Source organism: Drosophila persimilis, unplaced genomic scaffold (genome assembly GCF_003286085.1).
Source record: "Drosophila persimilis strain 14011-0111.01,24,50 unplaced genomic scaffold, DperRS2 tig00000002-arrow-pilon, whole genome shotgun sequence".
Taxonomy (NCBI): domain Eukaryota; kingdom Metazoa; phylum Arthropoda; class Insecta; order Diptera; family Drosophilidae; genus Drosophila; species Drosophila persimilis.
This window is the reverse complement of record NW_020825289.1, coordinates 3,167,070-3,182,470: the sequence shown is the minus strand read 5'-3', so window position 1 is coordinate 3,182,470 and position 15,401 is coordinate 3,167,070. Positions and strand designations below refer to the sequence as shown.

At 43.2% G+C, this 15,401-nt stretch overlaps 5 protein-coding genes across 5 annotated transcripts; 2 read left to right on the top strand and 3 right to left on the bottom strand.

Annotated features, from left to right (window-relative positions):
- Positions 1–6,951: 6,951 nt before the first annotated feature.
- Positions 6,952–9,321, bottom strand: LOC6590677. Its single transcript, XM_002015382.2, has 4 exons — positions 9,125–9,321; positions 8,911–9,066; positions 7,288–7,452; positions 6,952–7,200 (listed from the first exon to the last, which is right to left on the bottom strand). The coding sequence occupies exons 1-4, from the start codon at positions 9,179–9,181 to the stop codon at positions 7,045–7,047; spliced, it is 534 nt and encodes a 177-aa protein (XP_002015418.2). The 5' UTR covers positions 9,182–9,321; the 3' UTR covers positions 6,952–7,044.
- On the top strand, positions 7,728–9,292 carry LOC6590676 (receptor expression-enhancing protein 2). The gene is made up of 2 exons (XM_002015381.2): positions 7,728–8,656; positions 8,810–9,292. The coding sequence occupies exon 1, from the start codon at positions 7,749–7,751 to the stop codon at positions 8,613–8,615; it is 867 nt and encodes a 288-aa protein (XP_002015417.1). The 5' UTR covers positions 7,728–7,748; the 3' UTR covers positions 8,616–8,656; positions 8,810–9,292.
- A 2-nt stretch (positions 9,322–9,323) lies between the features above and the next one.
- Positions 9,324–11,826, bottom strand: LOC6590675 (FACT complex subunit Ssrp1). The gene is made up of 3 exons (XM_002015380.2): positions 11,708–11,826; positions 10,062–11,639; positions 9,324–10,005 (listed from the first exon to the last, which is right to left on the bottom strand). The coding sequence occupies exons 1-3, from the start codon at positions 11,759–11,761 to the stop codon at positions 9,454–9,456; spliced, it is 2,184 nt and encodes a 727-aa protein (XP_002015416.1). The 5' UTR covers positions 11,762–11,826; the 3' UTR covers positions 9,324–9,453.
- A 453-nt stretch (positions 11,827–12,279) lies between these two features.
- Positions 12,280–14,288, top strand: LOC6590674 (gastrulation defective protein 1 homolog). The gene has a single exon (XM_002015379.2). The coding sequence runs from the start codon at positions 12,309–12,311 to the stop codon at positions 14,241–14,243; it is 1,935 nt and encodes a 644-aa protein (XP_002015415.1). The 5' UTR covers positions 12,280–12,308; the 3' UTR covers positions 14,244–14,288.
- Positions 14,278–14,882, bottom strand: LOC6590673 (NTF2-related export protein). The gene is made up of 3 exons (XM_002015378.2): positions 14,866–14,882; positions 14,715–14,801; positions 14,278–14,649 (listed from the first exon to the last, which is right to left on the bottom strand). Exons 1-3 carry the CDS (start codon positions 14,872–14,874, stop codon positions 14,338–14,340), a joined length of 408 nt encoding a protein of 135 aa, XP_002015414.1. The 5' UTR covers positions 14,875–14,882; the 3' UTR covers positions 14,278–14,337.
- Positions 14,883–15,401: the final 519 nt, after the last annotated feature.

Sequence of the window (15,401 nt, the reverse complement as noted above, 5' to 3'; positions counted from 1 at the left end):
TACGAGCCGCGACTTCAGCAGCGACAGCGGCGGCGGTGAGAGCGACGACGACGGCAGCGAAACAGACGCAAAATTAAAAGCTGGGTGCGAGCGAGATGGAGTCTAAGATAACTTTAAAAGCAGATTCACTTTTTTGTATGCTTTTTTGCACAATTCGATTACGAAAACGGGTGCTAAGACAGAGATAGGGAGAGAGCTTGACGCGGAGCTGCTGCTGGACGGGGACTGAACTGCACTTTAGAGCTCTCCCTTGACGTCACTTTTGTCACTGCACTGAACAGAACTCTGAATGGGATTCTGAATGGGATTTCGGGAGTATCCGTACAGCAGCGATCTGCGTAACCGTTAACTGTTGAATTTTTTTGTTTTTTTTTTTTTTTGTTGGTTATTTTGTCTTAAAATGTTTGTGGCCGTCTCGGAAACTGGTCGGCGCACACTGAAGTAAACGTTCGCTTGGGCCGCTCGACGGAGTCCAAAATTGATCCAAAGCTGACGGTGCAAACGGGACAGCAATAGCTACGCCGCTACGCGAGAGACAGACAGAAACTGAGAGTGGTGGGGAGCTTTGGGCCAAACCGTTGATCGTGGCTGGAATGGGGCTAGACGACACGCTGGCTCAAGCCAAAAGCCTTGAAAGCTTTCAATGAAAGCGAAAACAGAAAACACTTGCATTTTTCGTTCCATAGTTCAAGCTTTGGACTCTGGCTTAGCTTTTGAGTCAAAGTCTTGAGTGAGACTCGTCATTCTCTCTTTTGAGTTAAGCGTATTGTTGCTTTTGCTTCTGCTGTCGTTGCTGCTGCATGATTAATGTTGTAAAGATTTGTTTCAATTAATCTTTACTGGGGAATCTTCACATTGAAAATTGAACTCCAAAACAGTTGACGTTGTTTAATTGGTGAACCAAAAGCAATATTAATTCAAAAACTGCCATTAAGGCATTGGCATCTCTGACACCTAATCCAGGAAGAACATCCCAGTCGTGCTCTACGGCTAACGGTAGAACCAGTGAGTACATATGTACAGTACTGTACATGTACATGTACATATGTACATGTAAATATGTACATATGTATCAAAATAAGAGCGTCATATCTGAAGAAATGGCAAATGAATATTCATTCATATGTACATAAAGCCTCCACATATACAAAAATGTTCCAATGAGAGTTCTATAATCAAGGTTCAACCTATATTTTTGGATAGATAATGGGCTTCCTTACAAAAACCCATTCAAGCCACTTCCCGTTCTCTTTGAGAAACCATCTAATTATGATTAATAACCAAGGTAATCGATAACAAAAAGCATTTTTTCTGAAGTCTTTTCATTCAAATCAGGTTCAATGACAGAGGTGATGTGAAATTATTTATGGTTACATTGATGAAAAAACACATTTGACTCCCACGTAAAGATCAACAGCTAAGGCATACAAAGTGGGCCAATTAAAAAGGTAATTGTCACACATTGAGAGATCGATGTGAAGATCTCAATGAGCACAGTTCCGAGTGCACTGCAGGCACAGTGAACCCTCGACGCCGCGACGTAAGACCGGCAGCAGCAGAAGCAAAAGGCTGTGTTTCCATTTTAGGTGAAACGGCAATGAACCGATCACTTGATCGATAACAACAATGGAGATGACTCAACGTCAACGTCTGACCGCATGCACACGAGCTGCTCCAGTAACCCCTCATTTGCATGCAAAAATCCACCATTATTACCATTATTACATTATACGAACCCAAGCAGAACACGTATCTCCGCTGAAATTCGGGTATAACATTTCAGGCGACACTTACCGCGGAGACAAAGATACGAATCTATTAATGAGCTGTGAATTCCTCCCCCATCAACACCACAGCCCCAAAGGTTTAACAGGTTTCGTTTTGGCAATTGAACCCATTACTTTCATGTGGATTTCGTGTTAATTACCTTGCATTCGTTGGCATTGTCTTAAATTCACGGTGTTTATTGGCCTAATCGCGCCTTTCTCACAGCCCGTCATCACATTTCATTTGACTTTATTTCCATTGCATAAAACACATTACTTGACACATTTTCAGGCTCTGAGCAATTGTTCTCCCTCCGTTTGTGGGTCTCCGAATTATTGAACCCAAAACGGCGGCTTTTTTTTTGTTGTGGGAAGTAGGAAGCTGGGTGTTGAGACTAAATCAGGAAAAATGTGCGGTTTATGAGTAGAGCAAACCCACAACGGACCCAAAACAGAGAGAAAACATCACTCCCATGTCACTCCAAACATCACAGCCCATGTGCTATAACTCTCTATGGATGAATAGGCCTTCTGATAAAAGAATAACAACCTGTACATGTGTCTTTCCCTGTTCTCTTCTGGGAACTTTACAGAAGCAACACCCAGTCAGGCACGCTTATTCCTAAAGGTCCATTAGCCCCGAAACATAATACATATACCTAATACTGGTCTGTCAATTTTGTATGCCTCCAGCCGGGCATTAGTCCGTGTCAAGTCATGGGGTCAATGTCAATTGGCTCCCATCCACAACCCGAAGCGAGGGAGGGAGCGGGGGCTAGTTATTGGGCAACCGCAGATGGGAAACTCATGAGAGATCCAACTTGTTGACACCTTCTCCCTCGATGTCTGAGCCCGTAGTATCGCCATCAAATAATATGTATATTAAGAGTCAACAAGGCGTGAACATCCGAAAATGAAACATACACAGCATTAAAAGATCATAAAACGAGGGGGAACGTTGTGAGTTGCTGCGTACACCGCAACTCTACAGTTATACCCGATACTAAGTCAGTATGCTCTCCTCCGGCAGACGTCGCGAATATTAAACGAAATGAAAAAGAGTGCATGCGAGAGAGACAGAAAATCAGTCTGTGCGTGACGTCGGGCGCTGCGTAGCCACTGCAAATTGATTTGTTCCTTTTGGCTACAAAAATTATCTGATCTGATCCAGATTCAGCAATCTGATAGATATGGTCGTTATCTATGATTCTGCGTTTTTAGTTTTCTCAAATCTGCAATATTGTGGATGCAACAGATTTTCGTCCTTTGTGTGGGCGGAAGGGGGTGGGGCGAAATTTTGAGATACACGTTTTATAGTGAGATCTAAGAGAAGTGCGGATTCCAAATTTGGTTACTCTAGCGTTAATAGTGTCTGAGATTTGTGAATATCCCCAGATTTGCATCCTTTGCGGGGGCGGAAGGGGGTGTGGCGAAATTTTGAAACAAACTCGTCTCGGTCTGATATATTAGGAGTGTGGATACCAAATTTGGTTGCTCTAGCTTTTATAGTCTCTGAGATCTAGGCGCTAATGTTTTACTCTAAGCAAAGCCGCCTATGCTACGTGTGTGTTAGAGAGAGACAGGGCGAGAAAAAATGAAATTGTTTTCTTGATGCTGGCCATAATAATAATATAATATAATATAATAATAATATAATAATAATAATAATACGATCCAATTCAGATTCTGCAGTCTAAAAGATATGGTCATTCTCTACGATTCTGAGTTTTTGGTTTTATCGTATCTTGAAAATTGTGGATGCCACAGATTTTCGCCCTTTGTGGGGGCGGAAGTGGGCGGGGCAAAGTTTTGAAATATTTTTGTAGCAGTGACATATCACAGAAGTCTGGATCCAAAACATCGTTGCTCTAGCTCTTATAGTCTTTGAGCATTAGGCGCTGAAGGGGACGGACAGACGGACAGACGGACGGACGGACAGACGGACAGACAGACATGGCTCAATCGACTCGGCTATTGATGCTGATCAAGAATATATATACTTTATGGGGTCGGAAACGATTCCTTCTGGACGTTACACACATCCACTTTTACCACAAATCTAATATACCCCAATACTCATTTTGAGTATCGGGTATAAAAACAACGAAACCAAAATCTGTTAAAGACCAATTTCATCCAAATCTGAAATTTATGACTGTTCCCTAGTAAAACAAATAAAGAAAAGCGACACAAAAATTTGCATAATTTTCAACATTTCATACAGCGACGTATTTTTGGGATATAGGTTTGGAAACAAATCCGAATCCGCCGACGAAAAATTTTACGAAATCTTTAAACAAAAGGTTAGCTTCAGTTAAATGATGTAATACTAGTCGAGCCAACTAAGCAAACTAATCAGGTTTGTGAACAAAATCGCTTGAATCAAACTAAAAATACGCATGAATAGCGAGCAAGTGCAGCGGACTGCAGTCCGTTGAAATGTTCATTGTTGAATTTCAGAGGCAGCCGTACCAAACTACAAATAATTGCACACAAAATCGATTATATTATTATTACCGTTATGTTGGGTAGAAAACAGCTGGCTACTGACTGCCAAATGCCCAATGGACCAACTAAAGCGTTTCGGTTAAAAAGGCGCCGCCACTAATACGTATAATCTGGCTCACAAACTGGGTCTGAACCTCTGTTTCTCTCTCTCTGTGTTCCATATCTCCGTCGCGTGCGCCTTTGGTTATAGTTTTGGTTTGTTAGTTTGCCAAACAAATCTATAAATATGCATAAAGTACGCTGAGGGTAGACACACACATGGATTGGCCTGGCTCCTGGTCTTGCGAAAGCCCCAACCACTGCTCCAGGCACTAGTCCAGGCACTGCTCCAGGCACTTAGCCAGATCGGAGCCATTACATTACCACTCCGCGTCGGAGCTGATGGCTAAGTGTTGGCCGCAGTATTCGATTGCTCTTAGTGCAGAGCTCTAGGAAGTGACAAGGAGTTATTTGATTGTTTTCTTTTTTCGATTGCGCATGCAATCATTATAAACTATTTTCAGTTGGAAAATCATTGATTCATGGCAGATTTGAGGATTGTGGTATGGCTCTTGATGATTTTTTAGCTCGGATGATGCTTAGGGAGTTAGGGACCAGCCTAGAAAATATTCAGAGGCCATTGCAGTCGCTTCGGAGTGCTCGTCCATGATTCATTTTTTGGGACTTTACAGAAGCAGCTGCCATCCGTCGAGACTTTCCATTAATCTTCAATGAGAAAAGTTCATTGGCAGGACGAGGCGCCGTATGCTAATTGATTCCTGAAACAGCGCCCCAATCCGATGATGATCGGTAGCAATTTGTTGGCCAATGGCCTATCATGTAATTACACATTGGACAACCAAATTGTGTTTGAGAAATTTGTTGAAAGCTGAAAACATACATTGCTCGAAGTGTCACATCCCTCGTACCCCATATCTCTCCCCTACCAATGATCGACTGATTAATTAAGTCGAGAGCGCAAAATGCACACTCAAACAAAAGACTGAAGCAACGAACTTGCGGCGGCGGACGCGTGTGATGGCTTTGGACAATGATTTGCACTCAACGGAATGCTGCTGGAACAATTTTAACGCAATTAGCACACTATTAATCTTGATCAGAATCGAATATCCAACGAACTTGCCATAACAACTGGGCAGGTAATAACGCAGTCACCACTCCCTCACCTTTCCCCCATTATCCTCACCAAAAAACGATTTGTTTCAGTTTTGTTTATCGATCATTGAGCTCAGCTGGACTTTATAAGCTGATCTGGCTGTGAGGATTCCTTCTCTAAGCAAATTCAGTCAACATTACTGGAATTTATTGCGTCCAACAATTTCCTGTTGATGCATTTCCTTTCATTAGCAACAATTTAATTCAAATTAAAGAATTTGCTCAATTGTTGATTGACAGGAAGACAACTTTTGCAGCCACAAAACCCATACAGCTTTAGATTTGCTTCTGGCAACGCGTAGTTTTCAGTGATCAGAACATACTCCTAGCCCTAAAGAGACCAAAACCAGATACACACATATGTTCATATGTATGTATAAATGGTTGATATTCATGTTTACAAACTAATTTAATCAGATGACTGCACCCACGTTCCGAAAGTGTCATTAACTTCAAACCGAAGTTCCTTAGCCTTTTGGCTGAGTTTTCGCCGAATCGGACGAGCGGCTAAGACTCATTTAAATTTAGATTAATCAGCGATAAAGCGCGCATTGCCATCGCCAGCATCGAAAACCGGCCAAACAGAGTGCGAAATAAATATTTACATTTACATATCTTGTAAAAATAACAATAACAAATAAGAATCTTCAATTAATAAATCGGCTTTGTCTCGCACTGCTAATTGTTCGTCATTCATTTGCATGATCAAATTAATTGGCGGCATGCAAAAAAAAAAAACAAAAAACAAAAAAAAACAGAAAAACACTTCCTAGGCAATGTGCGGGCACATGACAGATCCAAAAAAGATGACACCTCTCGAACGCGGCTCGGTTCAGCCCGGATCACCTTAGAGCCAAAGCCACTTGAATTGAGGTTCAAGTTTTTGCAATTGACCCACAAATTAATTATGCATGCAAAATGCTGGTAATTGTAATCTATACGTAATGTTTCGCTCCCTCTATGATTGTGTTATTTCCGTCAACATTTCATTTCGTTCGTTAGATACAATTTGCAGTTGATTTCAATTTCTGAAAGGTCTTTGATTTTTATGGGAACCACTGCTGATTTCTTTTTGAATACACGGTCCAAATGTCATGAGCGTTCAACGGTGGGCCAAGGCTCAGCCAAAATCTGAAAATGTCTTCAAACACCCAAACGAACCTTTTTTGTTTTTGTTGATATTTACATACATATACATATACATATACGATTAATTACCGAATAATAATATCAATTTCCACGGGCAATGAATAATTTAAATCGAGGGCCTTTTGTTCTGGATCAAATTGGAAGAGTTTATTTTTACAGTCCTTTCTGAACCATTTAAAATGTCATTTAAGATTTATATGATTTATAAAAATTTGTCACGAGTCGCAACCTTTAATACATACATATGTACTATGTACATACAAACAAATCCAACAAACCTAATCCCAAGAAGAACTCATAAATACTTTGAGTGGAAACAATTTTATTATCAATACAAAGAGACAATCAAATTACGAATTAATTTTTTCCCGCATGTAAACGAATTTATGGCTAATTTATAAATTGGTTTAATGCACTGCCGTCGATTTTTATTGCAATTTGCATCCAACTCATATTTTTCACCACATTAACGATACTCCGTCAGAGTGAAGTAAACCTTGACCAAGGCCCGTTCCTGGCTATCAAAACTGAATGTAATGAAGAGGGCGTAGTCCCCAGATGGCAGGGGCAGCAGTTCCAAGGCTTTGACCGGGAAACGAAAGTGTTCCAGCATAATTTCAGCCTGCAGATAGGCCATTCGACGTAGAGTCAAAGTATAATACAATATATTGATAAATAGTAAATATATCACTGGAATCAAGTAACTTACAGGAAGCGGGCACCGGTTCACATTGGTTCGATTGGTAAAACTGTTGAATATGATGTTGACAAAGGGGTGATTCCGCTTCTCCAGATACTCGCACAGGTCCGACTGGCAGATATTGTACAGGAATGGCTTATACCCACTGGCCCGCTTCAGCAACTGTATTCGCATCTGTATTGATGAATATTGATGAAAATTGAATTTATTTTGCTTATACACAGATCAGCGAGGCTTTGTAATGTCAGAACTGTCTAAATAACATATGTAATATGTATATCTAAATCATTTGTTTATTTGATTCCGCCGGAGTAAAATATACATATACTTGTTAAAATTTTCAACGAACACATTTTTCAATAGGTATCAAACGCCACTGAATTCAAGCAAACACAAGTCAAAATTATTCAATCATATAAATCGTCTTTATAAATTTTTTCTAGCATAAAAACAACGGAAAGAAACGCAAGATGTGTGTCTTCAGCTGTGCAGCGTGGGTTCTCTTTTACATATACGGGACCATTTTGCCGGCCTTTTACACATTCAAGGCTGTGTCGAATGGCACTCAAAAGGACCTCACGCCCTGGGCTAAGTATTGGATTGTGTATGCCTTCATTGCAACCTTTGAGGTGCTGGCCGATATGTTTATCTCGTGGGTTCCACTGTATGGCATCACCAAAATGGCGTTGATATTTTGGATTGGTCACACGGCGCCAGCTGCCAATGTGTGGATTTTTAATTCGATCCTGGGTCCATTGCTCTTTAAGCATCAGAAGCAGATCGATCACTTCTTGCAACGGGGCAAGCAGCAGATGCTAAACGAGTTCTTCATTTGGGCAACGCAGATTATCATCCGAAGCCGAAAGACTGTACTGCCCCTTATCTGCGGCGTTTTTAAACGCTCTGGGAATTCCATTGGAATGTCGCAAGAGGCCACTGATGCAGACGGTCTGGAGGAATGCGAGTTGTCAAATAACCGGGAAGCTGTCCCCAATATATATCCTGACCCCGAAATGTATGCTGAAAAACTGACTTTATCGTCAGCCGTAGCCGTAGCCGGTACACCGGTGGCTCACTCGTCTAAGGATTCATCTGGCGAGCTGGATAAGAAAAATGGCTTGCCTACGGAATCATCCGGGACCTCTCTAAGCCGCGGCCACCGCAAGCGTTTGTTGCGTTCCTCCAATACGAAGAATGAAATTGAGGATCTACCGGCAGTACCAATTCCGAAGGAAGAAGATAACGAAGAAACAGAGGATCTGCTAGCCAAGTCACAAAAGGAGGGCAATGGCTGGACATTCAGACAATTTTTGAATCCTCGAAGCAGTAAATTTTAATCAGTCCTAACTTTCTACGCTATTCAAGTACAGTACCTAAGGTGAGCATACACACTCGATACTATATACTCTTTGGGTATAACTAAGCACGGAAAATACATCTGACCGCTATTGGGGTCACTTGTTGATGCCGTTGAATACCTTTAATGGTCGATTTCCGCACACCGTTCAATCGTTGTACACAATTATTTCAGATCAAATCGTCGTCAAAATGTTCGGTACTCATTCAACCAAAACAAAAAACTCAACTACGCAGAAACACACAATTTGAATCAAAAGCTAATATCAAACTCACCGAAACTGGACGCTTAGGCCAATGTAATACCTTGGCGATCAGGCTCATCTCAACCACATCCCTTTTTACTGCATAGAGACGGCACCGCGAAAAGTTTGCGAACTTTTCATCAACAGCAAAGCACTGGACATTGGTGAACTTGGCAATACCACGGACCTAAGAAGATCAGATTCGTAAATCGAAACATAACCAGAGGTGAGTGCTCCAAACTTGCCTGGAGAATATGCCAAAGCCCAATCCAAACGAAGAGGTGGCCCCACAAAGTGGCCATAACCGAAGACAGGGAAAAACTCTTTATGACTGAACCAATCAGTCTTCAAAACGAATGTGATGTGCCATCGAAAACCAATTCATGCGAAAAATAAAGCTGATACAAATCAAACATTATGGGCAATTATTAAAACCATACCAGATAATTACATGAGCTTTGCTTTGCTCTTGAAAGTTTATTTAAACAAAAACATATTTTTTAGGGAGAACTTAAAAACTAGGTTTGTGTGGCTGTGTGACTGAATTATGGAATAGTGTTGAATGACTGGGAGCCTAATCACTGCCCTCATCTTCCTCTTCATCATCGTCCTCGCTGGCATTGCTTGCGTCGTCGCTATCCCCCCCTTCGCTTTCGCTTTTCTTTGAGTTCTTATCCTTGTCCTCAGCGGTAGATTTGTTTTTCTTCTTTGGGATTTCCTTGACCTTTTCCTGATCGTCGCTGGTGGATTCATCATCGGAGATGTATTCCTTGCTCTTGAAGCCACTTCCAGAGGTATTTGCTTTCTTTGATGGCGATGGCTCAGATTTGCGTTTCTTAGTTGCCTTGCTGGTGCCTCCTTTTTCGTCCTCACTGCCACCACCCGCTCCGGACTTGTAGTTGCGCATCTCTTCCTGATAGCGAATCTTATCCTTGTTAGCGGCCTCTTCCCACTTGGACTTGTCCTTGAGCTCCTTCCACATTTCGCCGCCCTTTTTGGCTATCTCGGTGACTTTGATGCCCGGATTTTCACGCTTAATGCTTTCACGGGTATCATTAAGCCACAACATGAAGGCGGAAGTCCCTCGTTTGGGCTTGCCGGTATCCTTCTTCTTGGTGGGTTTTTTCTGGGGAATAGACAAATATTGAATACCGTTCGCATTAAGATGTGAATTTTTTTTACAATTTTCTCCTTCTCCTTATGTGTCTTCTCCTTTTTCTCGTTCTTTTTTTCCTTGTGCTTCTTTTTGGTCGAACCATCAGTACCACCATCTCCTCCGCCGCCACTAGCGTCACTGTCGTCGTCCGAATCATCCTCCACATTGCTATCATACTCCTCGGCCACGTCCGATTCGTTTTCGTTGGGTTTAAAGTCCTCATCGGTGGATTCTTCATCGGAATCATCGCCGTCATCATCTTCCTCCTCTTTTTCTCTGGCCTCGGCCTTGAGACGGGCTAGGTAAGCATCGGGCTCGTTCTCATTGTCAGAATCACCAAAGTCTACATCTTTGTAGCCACTCTTGTCCTTGCCCATATTGCTCACATGCAACTTCTTCTGTGTGATGAAGTCAAAGAGCTTGGCATACTCTTCCTTCTCAATGGACGAGAATATGTGCACCGTTCCGTTTTTCAGGGTGACTTCGAAGTCAAAGGAACGCGTGGATCCTCCACTGCGAGCGAAATTCACTGAGCTAATCTCCTCAAAACGGATGTGCAGGGGCGGCTTGTGAATGTAGATAAAGCCACGCTCAAGGGGATACAAATAACCAGCGGCAGCCTTGAAGGAGCAGCCCACAGCTGCCGTGCCCGAGTGGCCTATAAAGTTTCCCGGCCCTGTAATCTTGCGGCCAATTAGCACCTTCATCACCTTGCCCATCACCTCGTACACTGGCCCCGACAACTCCTTCTCCAGCTTGCCTTCGTATTTGTCACGCAGCTCGGCCTCCGAAAACGGCAGTTCAATGGTGGTCTCCTCGTCGGGTGCGAAGAGCAACACCAAATAATGATACCGCGTCTGTCCTTGCTTTATGGGAGGATCCAGTGAGAGCACGAAGAACATTTGCCGGCTGTCCTTGTGTGGTAGCATGAACAAGCGTAGCACCGAGTCCATGGGTATCTTGTAGTCAAAAGTCTTGCCATGCAGCTGGAAGAAAGTCGAAAAGATCTTGATGTCGTAACGACCGCGAGGTGTTAGAATCTGAATCTCTCTAAAGATGGCGATGGACTCGCCAGACGCTGAGATGACCGAGGCCTTGCTCATCACATTCTGATGAAATTTCTCAACTGGGTCATCATCTGCTGACTCCACAGCTGGAATGTGAAACCTCATCTCGAGGAGACCGACCGGGGCATCATCGTTTTGGTGGTACTCCAAAGTGACCTCATTCTTGCCAGTCACACACTGAGACACATGAGAGAGCGGCACTTCAAATATGGTCTTCGAGTCCTTATCGAAGCTCAAAACGGAGCCCATGAATCGAGCCGTGCCCCAGTTCCAGCCTTTGACACACATCTCCTTCTCTACCATTTCCTGCGAATAGGCATCCTTTATGAATTTTCCCAGCTTCTCGTGCTCGCTGTCCCGAAAGCCTGTGAAGCGATGCAGAGCACCGCTCTTGGTGAACACTCGTAGTCCCCAAGTACCCACAAATTTTTGAGAATTAATTAGATCAATATCATCCACGGAAATCTGCTCCACCTTGCCCGTCTTGTTATTTTTGAAGATAATGTTCTGGTCGGTAAGCTTGAGACGACCAGATGACTATCATGGGAAGGGATTAACAGGTCAGACGAAATGTGCAAAAAAATTATTACATTTTTGCGACTCACCAGGACGCCGCGGACCTCGGCATTTATGTCGTTGTACTCCAAGGAATCCGTCATGTTTGATTCCCAGTGCACGATAAACTTAAAACAACAAACTAATTACACCAGCAGGGGAAATTCTTACAATTATATTCTTGACAAATCTAACACGAGCAAACGCCGCCGGCAACAAATAACACTACTACCTACGCGCTCAATTTTAGGTTAGACGACGCTATCAGCGAACTAGTTTGAAACAGTGATGCGTGAATTCGCTTGTTAAATATGACATGTTCGCTTATATAAAATATCCAAGTGTATCACTGTGTGTACAAATATTGTTTATGCCAGGAAAATTCGATGGCCTATTGAATGGATTACATGTTAGAAAGTCTACTAATTTTCAACGAAATCTATTTATATTTTATTGTACCTGCTCATGGTAGTTCAATACCGAGTCAGAGCTAAAATGATGTAGCTCCCAGTTATTCATGTGAACCTATATCTTGCATCGATAGTAGTATCGATGGTAGCTCGATAGTTGCACGCTCACATTGTTTACATCGCGCCTCTTGCGAAAAATTAATATTAAATTAGAAAAAAAAACAGTCCAGGGTTCCCAGCCATGCAACGTGGTAAAATCTCCTTTGGGAAAATCCAATTAAACATCAATCAACCTCCTGACGAGCCAAATGCAGATGAGAATGAAGACGGAAAAGAATCTGGCAGCAGTGGCGGAGGCGGCTTCAAGAAAATGGACAAACAGCAAATGATTCGACAAATTGAAGATGTCGCCGAAGATTTGGAGAGTCAGCACTTGAAGGAAGTGATGGGCATCAGTGGGTTTGGACGCAAGGCAGCCCAAGTGTTTGACATTAATGAGCAGATAGCCAAGGCGAAGATCACACGTCCAGGTGTGGAGAAGAAGAGAGAGGTGGCCGAGCAGGAGGAAGATGTGATCGGGCCATTGCCACCGGCAGCAGTCGAGGATTCAAAACAAGGCTGCAAGGATGAAGCCACAAATAAGGTCGAAGACTCCGATGACGACTGCTCTTCTGATGAGGATTCCGATGATGAGCAAAGCCTCTCCAAGCGTATACCATACACACACGAGGTCCAAATGCAGCATGGCTCACGGGCTGTCTTGGCCCTGGCAGGCGATCCTTCTGGTGCCCGCTTGGTTTCCGGTTCCATAGACTACGATATGTGCTTTTGGGACTTTGTTGGCATGGACTCAAGCATGCGGAGCTTTCGGCAACTACAGCCATGCGAGAACCATCCAATTCGATCCTTACAATACTCAGTGACCGGGGAGATGATCTTGGTCATCTCTGGCAATGCTCAGGCCAAGGTATTGGATCGCGATGGGTTTGAAAAACTAGAGTGTTGCAAGGGAGATCAATACATATCGGACATGTCTCGCACAAAAGGCCATGTGGCGCAGCTGACCTCGGGCTGCTGGCATCCCTTTAATCGGGAGCAGTTCCTCACGGCTGCGCTAGATGGAACACTCCGTATTTGGCAGGGCTTGAAGGCCAAAGAACAATGTCAGGTTATCAAGACGAGGGCAATTGGAGGCCTTAGAACCAACGCCTCGTCCTGCAACTTCAATAGAGATGCGACTCTGATAGCAGCCGGGTGCGTGGACGGCTCCATTCAGACCTGGGATACACGCAAAATGTTTGTGAACACAACCCACTGCGTACGAGGGGCCCACCAGAAAGGCGCTGAAATTACCTCCATTGTTTTTTCATATATGGGGCAACAGTTGGCCACCAGGAGCAACGACGAGACCATGAAGTTGTGGGATCTGCGAAAATTTAAGCAGCCTCTGAACACTTGGAACAATCTGTACTCTCGCTACGACACCACTGATTGTTGTTTTAGCCCAGACGATCGGTTGTTGGTCACTGGCGAGTCCCTTCCGAAGGATCAGGCCGAAGCTAATCTCTATTTCTACAGCACCAAAAGCTTCCAGGAAGTTCAACGCATTCCCGTGTCGAACTCGCATGTGGTTAAGACGCTCTGGCATCCAAAGCTAAACCAGCTCTTTGTGAGCTGTGGAAACGGCACTATTAAGTGCCTGTACGACGAGAAACGCAGCATACGAGGCGCAACGTTGTGCGTGGTCAAGACCCACCGAAAGCGGCAGCAGATGGAGATGGTGGGCGTTTCGCAGATCATCACTCCTCACGCTCTGCCTCTATTCCGACAGGAGAAATCCCGTTCCTCCCGCAAGAAGATGGAGAAGGCCCGGATGGACCCTGTAAAGTCGAAACGACCGGACTTGCCCATCACCAGCGGACAGGGTGGTCGTGTGGCAAGCTCTGGTGGTACACTCTCCTCCTATGTCATTCGCAATCTCGGCCTGAGCAAGAGAGTAGATGATGATCAGGATCCTAGAGAGGCCATTCTTAAGTACGCCAAGGATGCGGCTGAAAATCCATACTGGATAGCACCTGCTTATAAAGAAACTCAGCCTAAGGCCATATTCTCGGAAAAACTGCCCACAGACACAGAGCCGTCTACAAAAAAGCCCAAGACGGAGGTGGACAATTAATTAGTTACTAAGTAATGTAAATAAACCTTCCATATTTCAAGTTAAGTTTAACTTTTATTTGTGTAAACTTATGAACTAGGTGCACCTGGATTGATCACAGGGTCACTTCCTGCAATCGATAGCAGTCCGAGGCGATTTTCCACTTGTCACCTTCGGCAGTTACAATGAAAGCCTGCTGAAAATTACGAGTCGGCTGGTCTTGATACTTAACAGTGCCGCTGGCCATTACCAAGTACGTTAGCTGAATGCCCACTGCAGCATCTAGTATGGGCTGGGCATCCAGGGTGTTCATCTGATGGCTAGACGAAGGCAACTCCAGAAAATAGCGCTCGATCATTTGACGTCCATTGGCTCCATTTCCATTCCAGCTAAAGACTGCATTGTCAAGGTACAGACGTCCTAATTGCTGCAATGCATTATTTTTGTTGGTAATTTCGCATGGCATTGAAATGCGTGAGCAACTGAACTTACATGGCGACGATTGTCAAAGGAAGCGTAGTAAAGGCGCGTGAAATCCTCGGCTGTGTGAGCACAACGTTCAACTTTAATCTTTAGTTCCTGCAAACAGATTTATTAGTCAATTACTATTTAAATAGTTTACATATAGCCGGCGCAGTCTTACGTTGTTCATCTTGTTGTTGTTGCTTTTTTAGCTTGTTTCTATTAGTACAATTAGGTGTTTTGGGGGTTAAGCATTTATCGTTAAAATATACTGTCCGTCTCAGAAATATACCGTAAGTATACTGACGAATTCAATATCTATTATACATATTTCCTCAGCCCTGCCCATAATTTTATCCGATTAGTGAATCAATTTTCTACTTGTCTGGCGTCTTTTAAATATATTCTTTTCTTGGATTTCTTTATATCGTTGAAAATTAAATTTAATAGATTGATGAAATTGACAAAGCATACCATTATATACCGATATACCGTAAATATACGATCAGTTCAATTTTCACCTCAAAAAATACCAATAAGCATGTGTATTGGCTAAGTGTGGCCAGTTTATGGCATCGAAAACACTTACATCAATATGTAGGAATTATATATATATATATAGTATATATACTATATGGTTAGTGGCTGTATTAAATCGTGAAACAAATGCCAAGCTGTTGCATGCGAAGTTATCGATAGGGAGGAAAGATGTTTGAA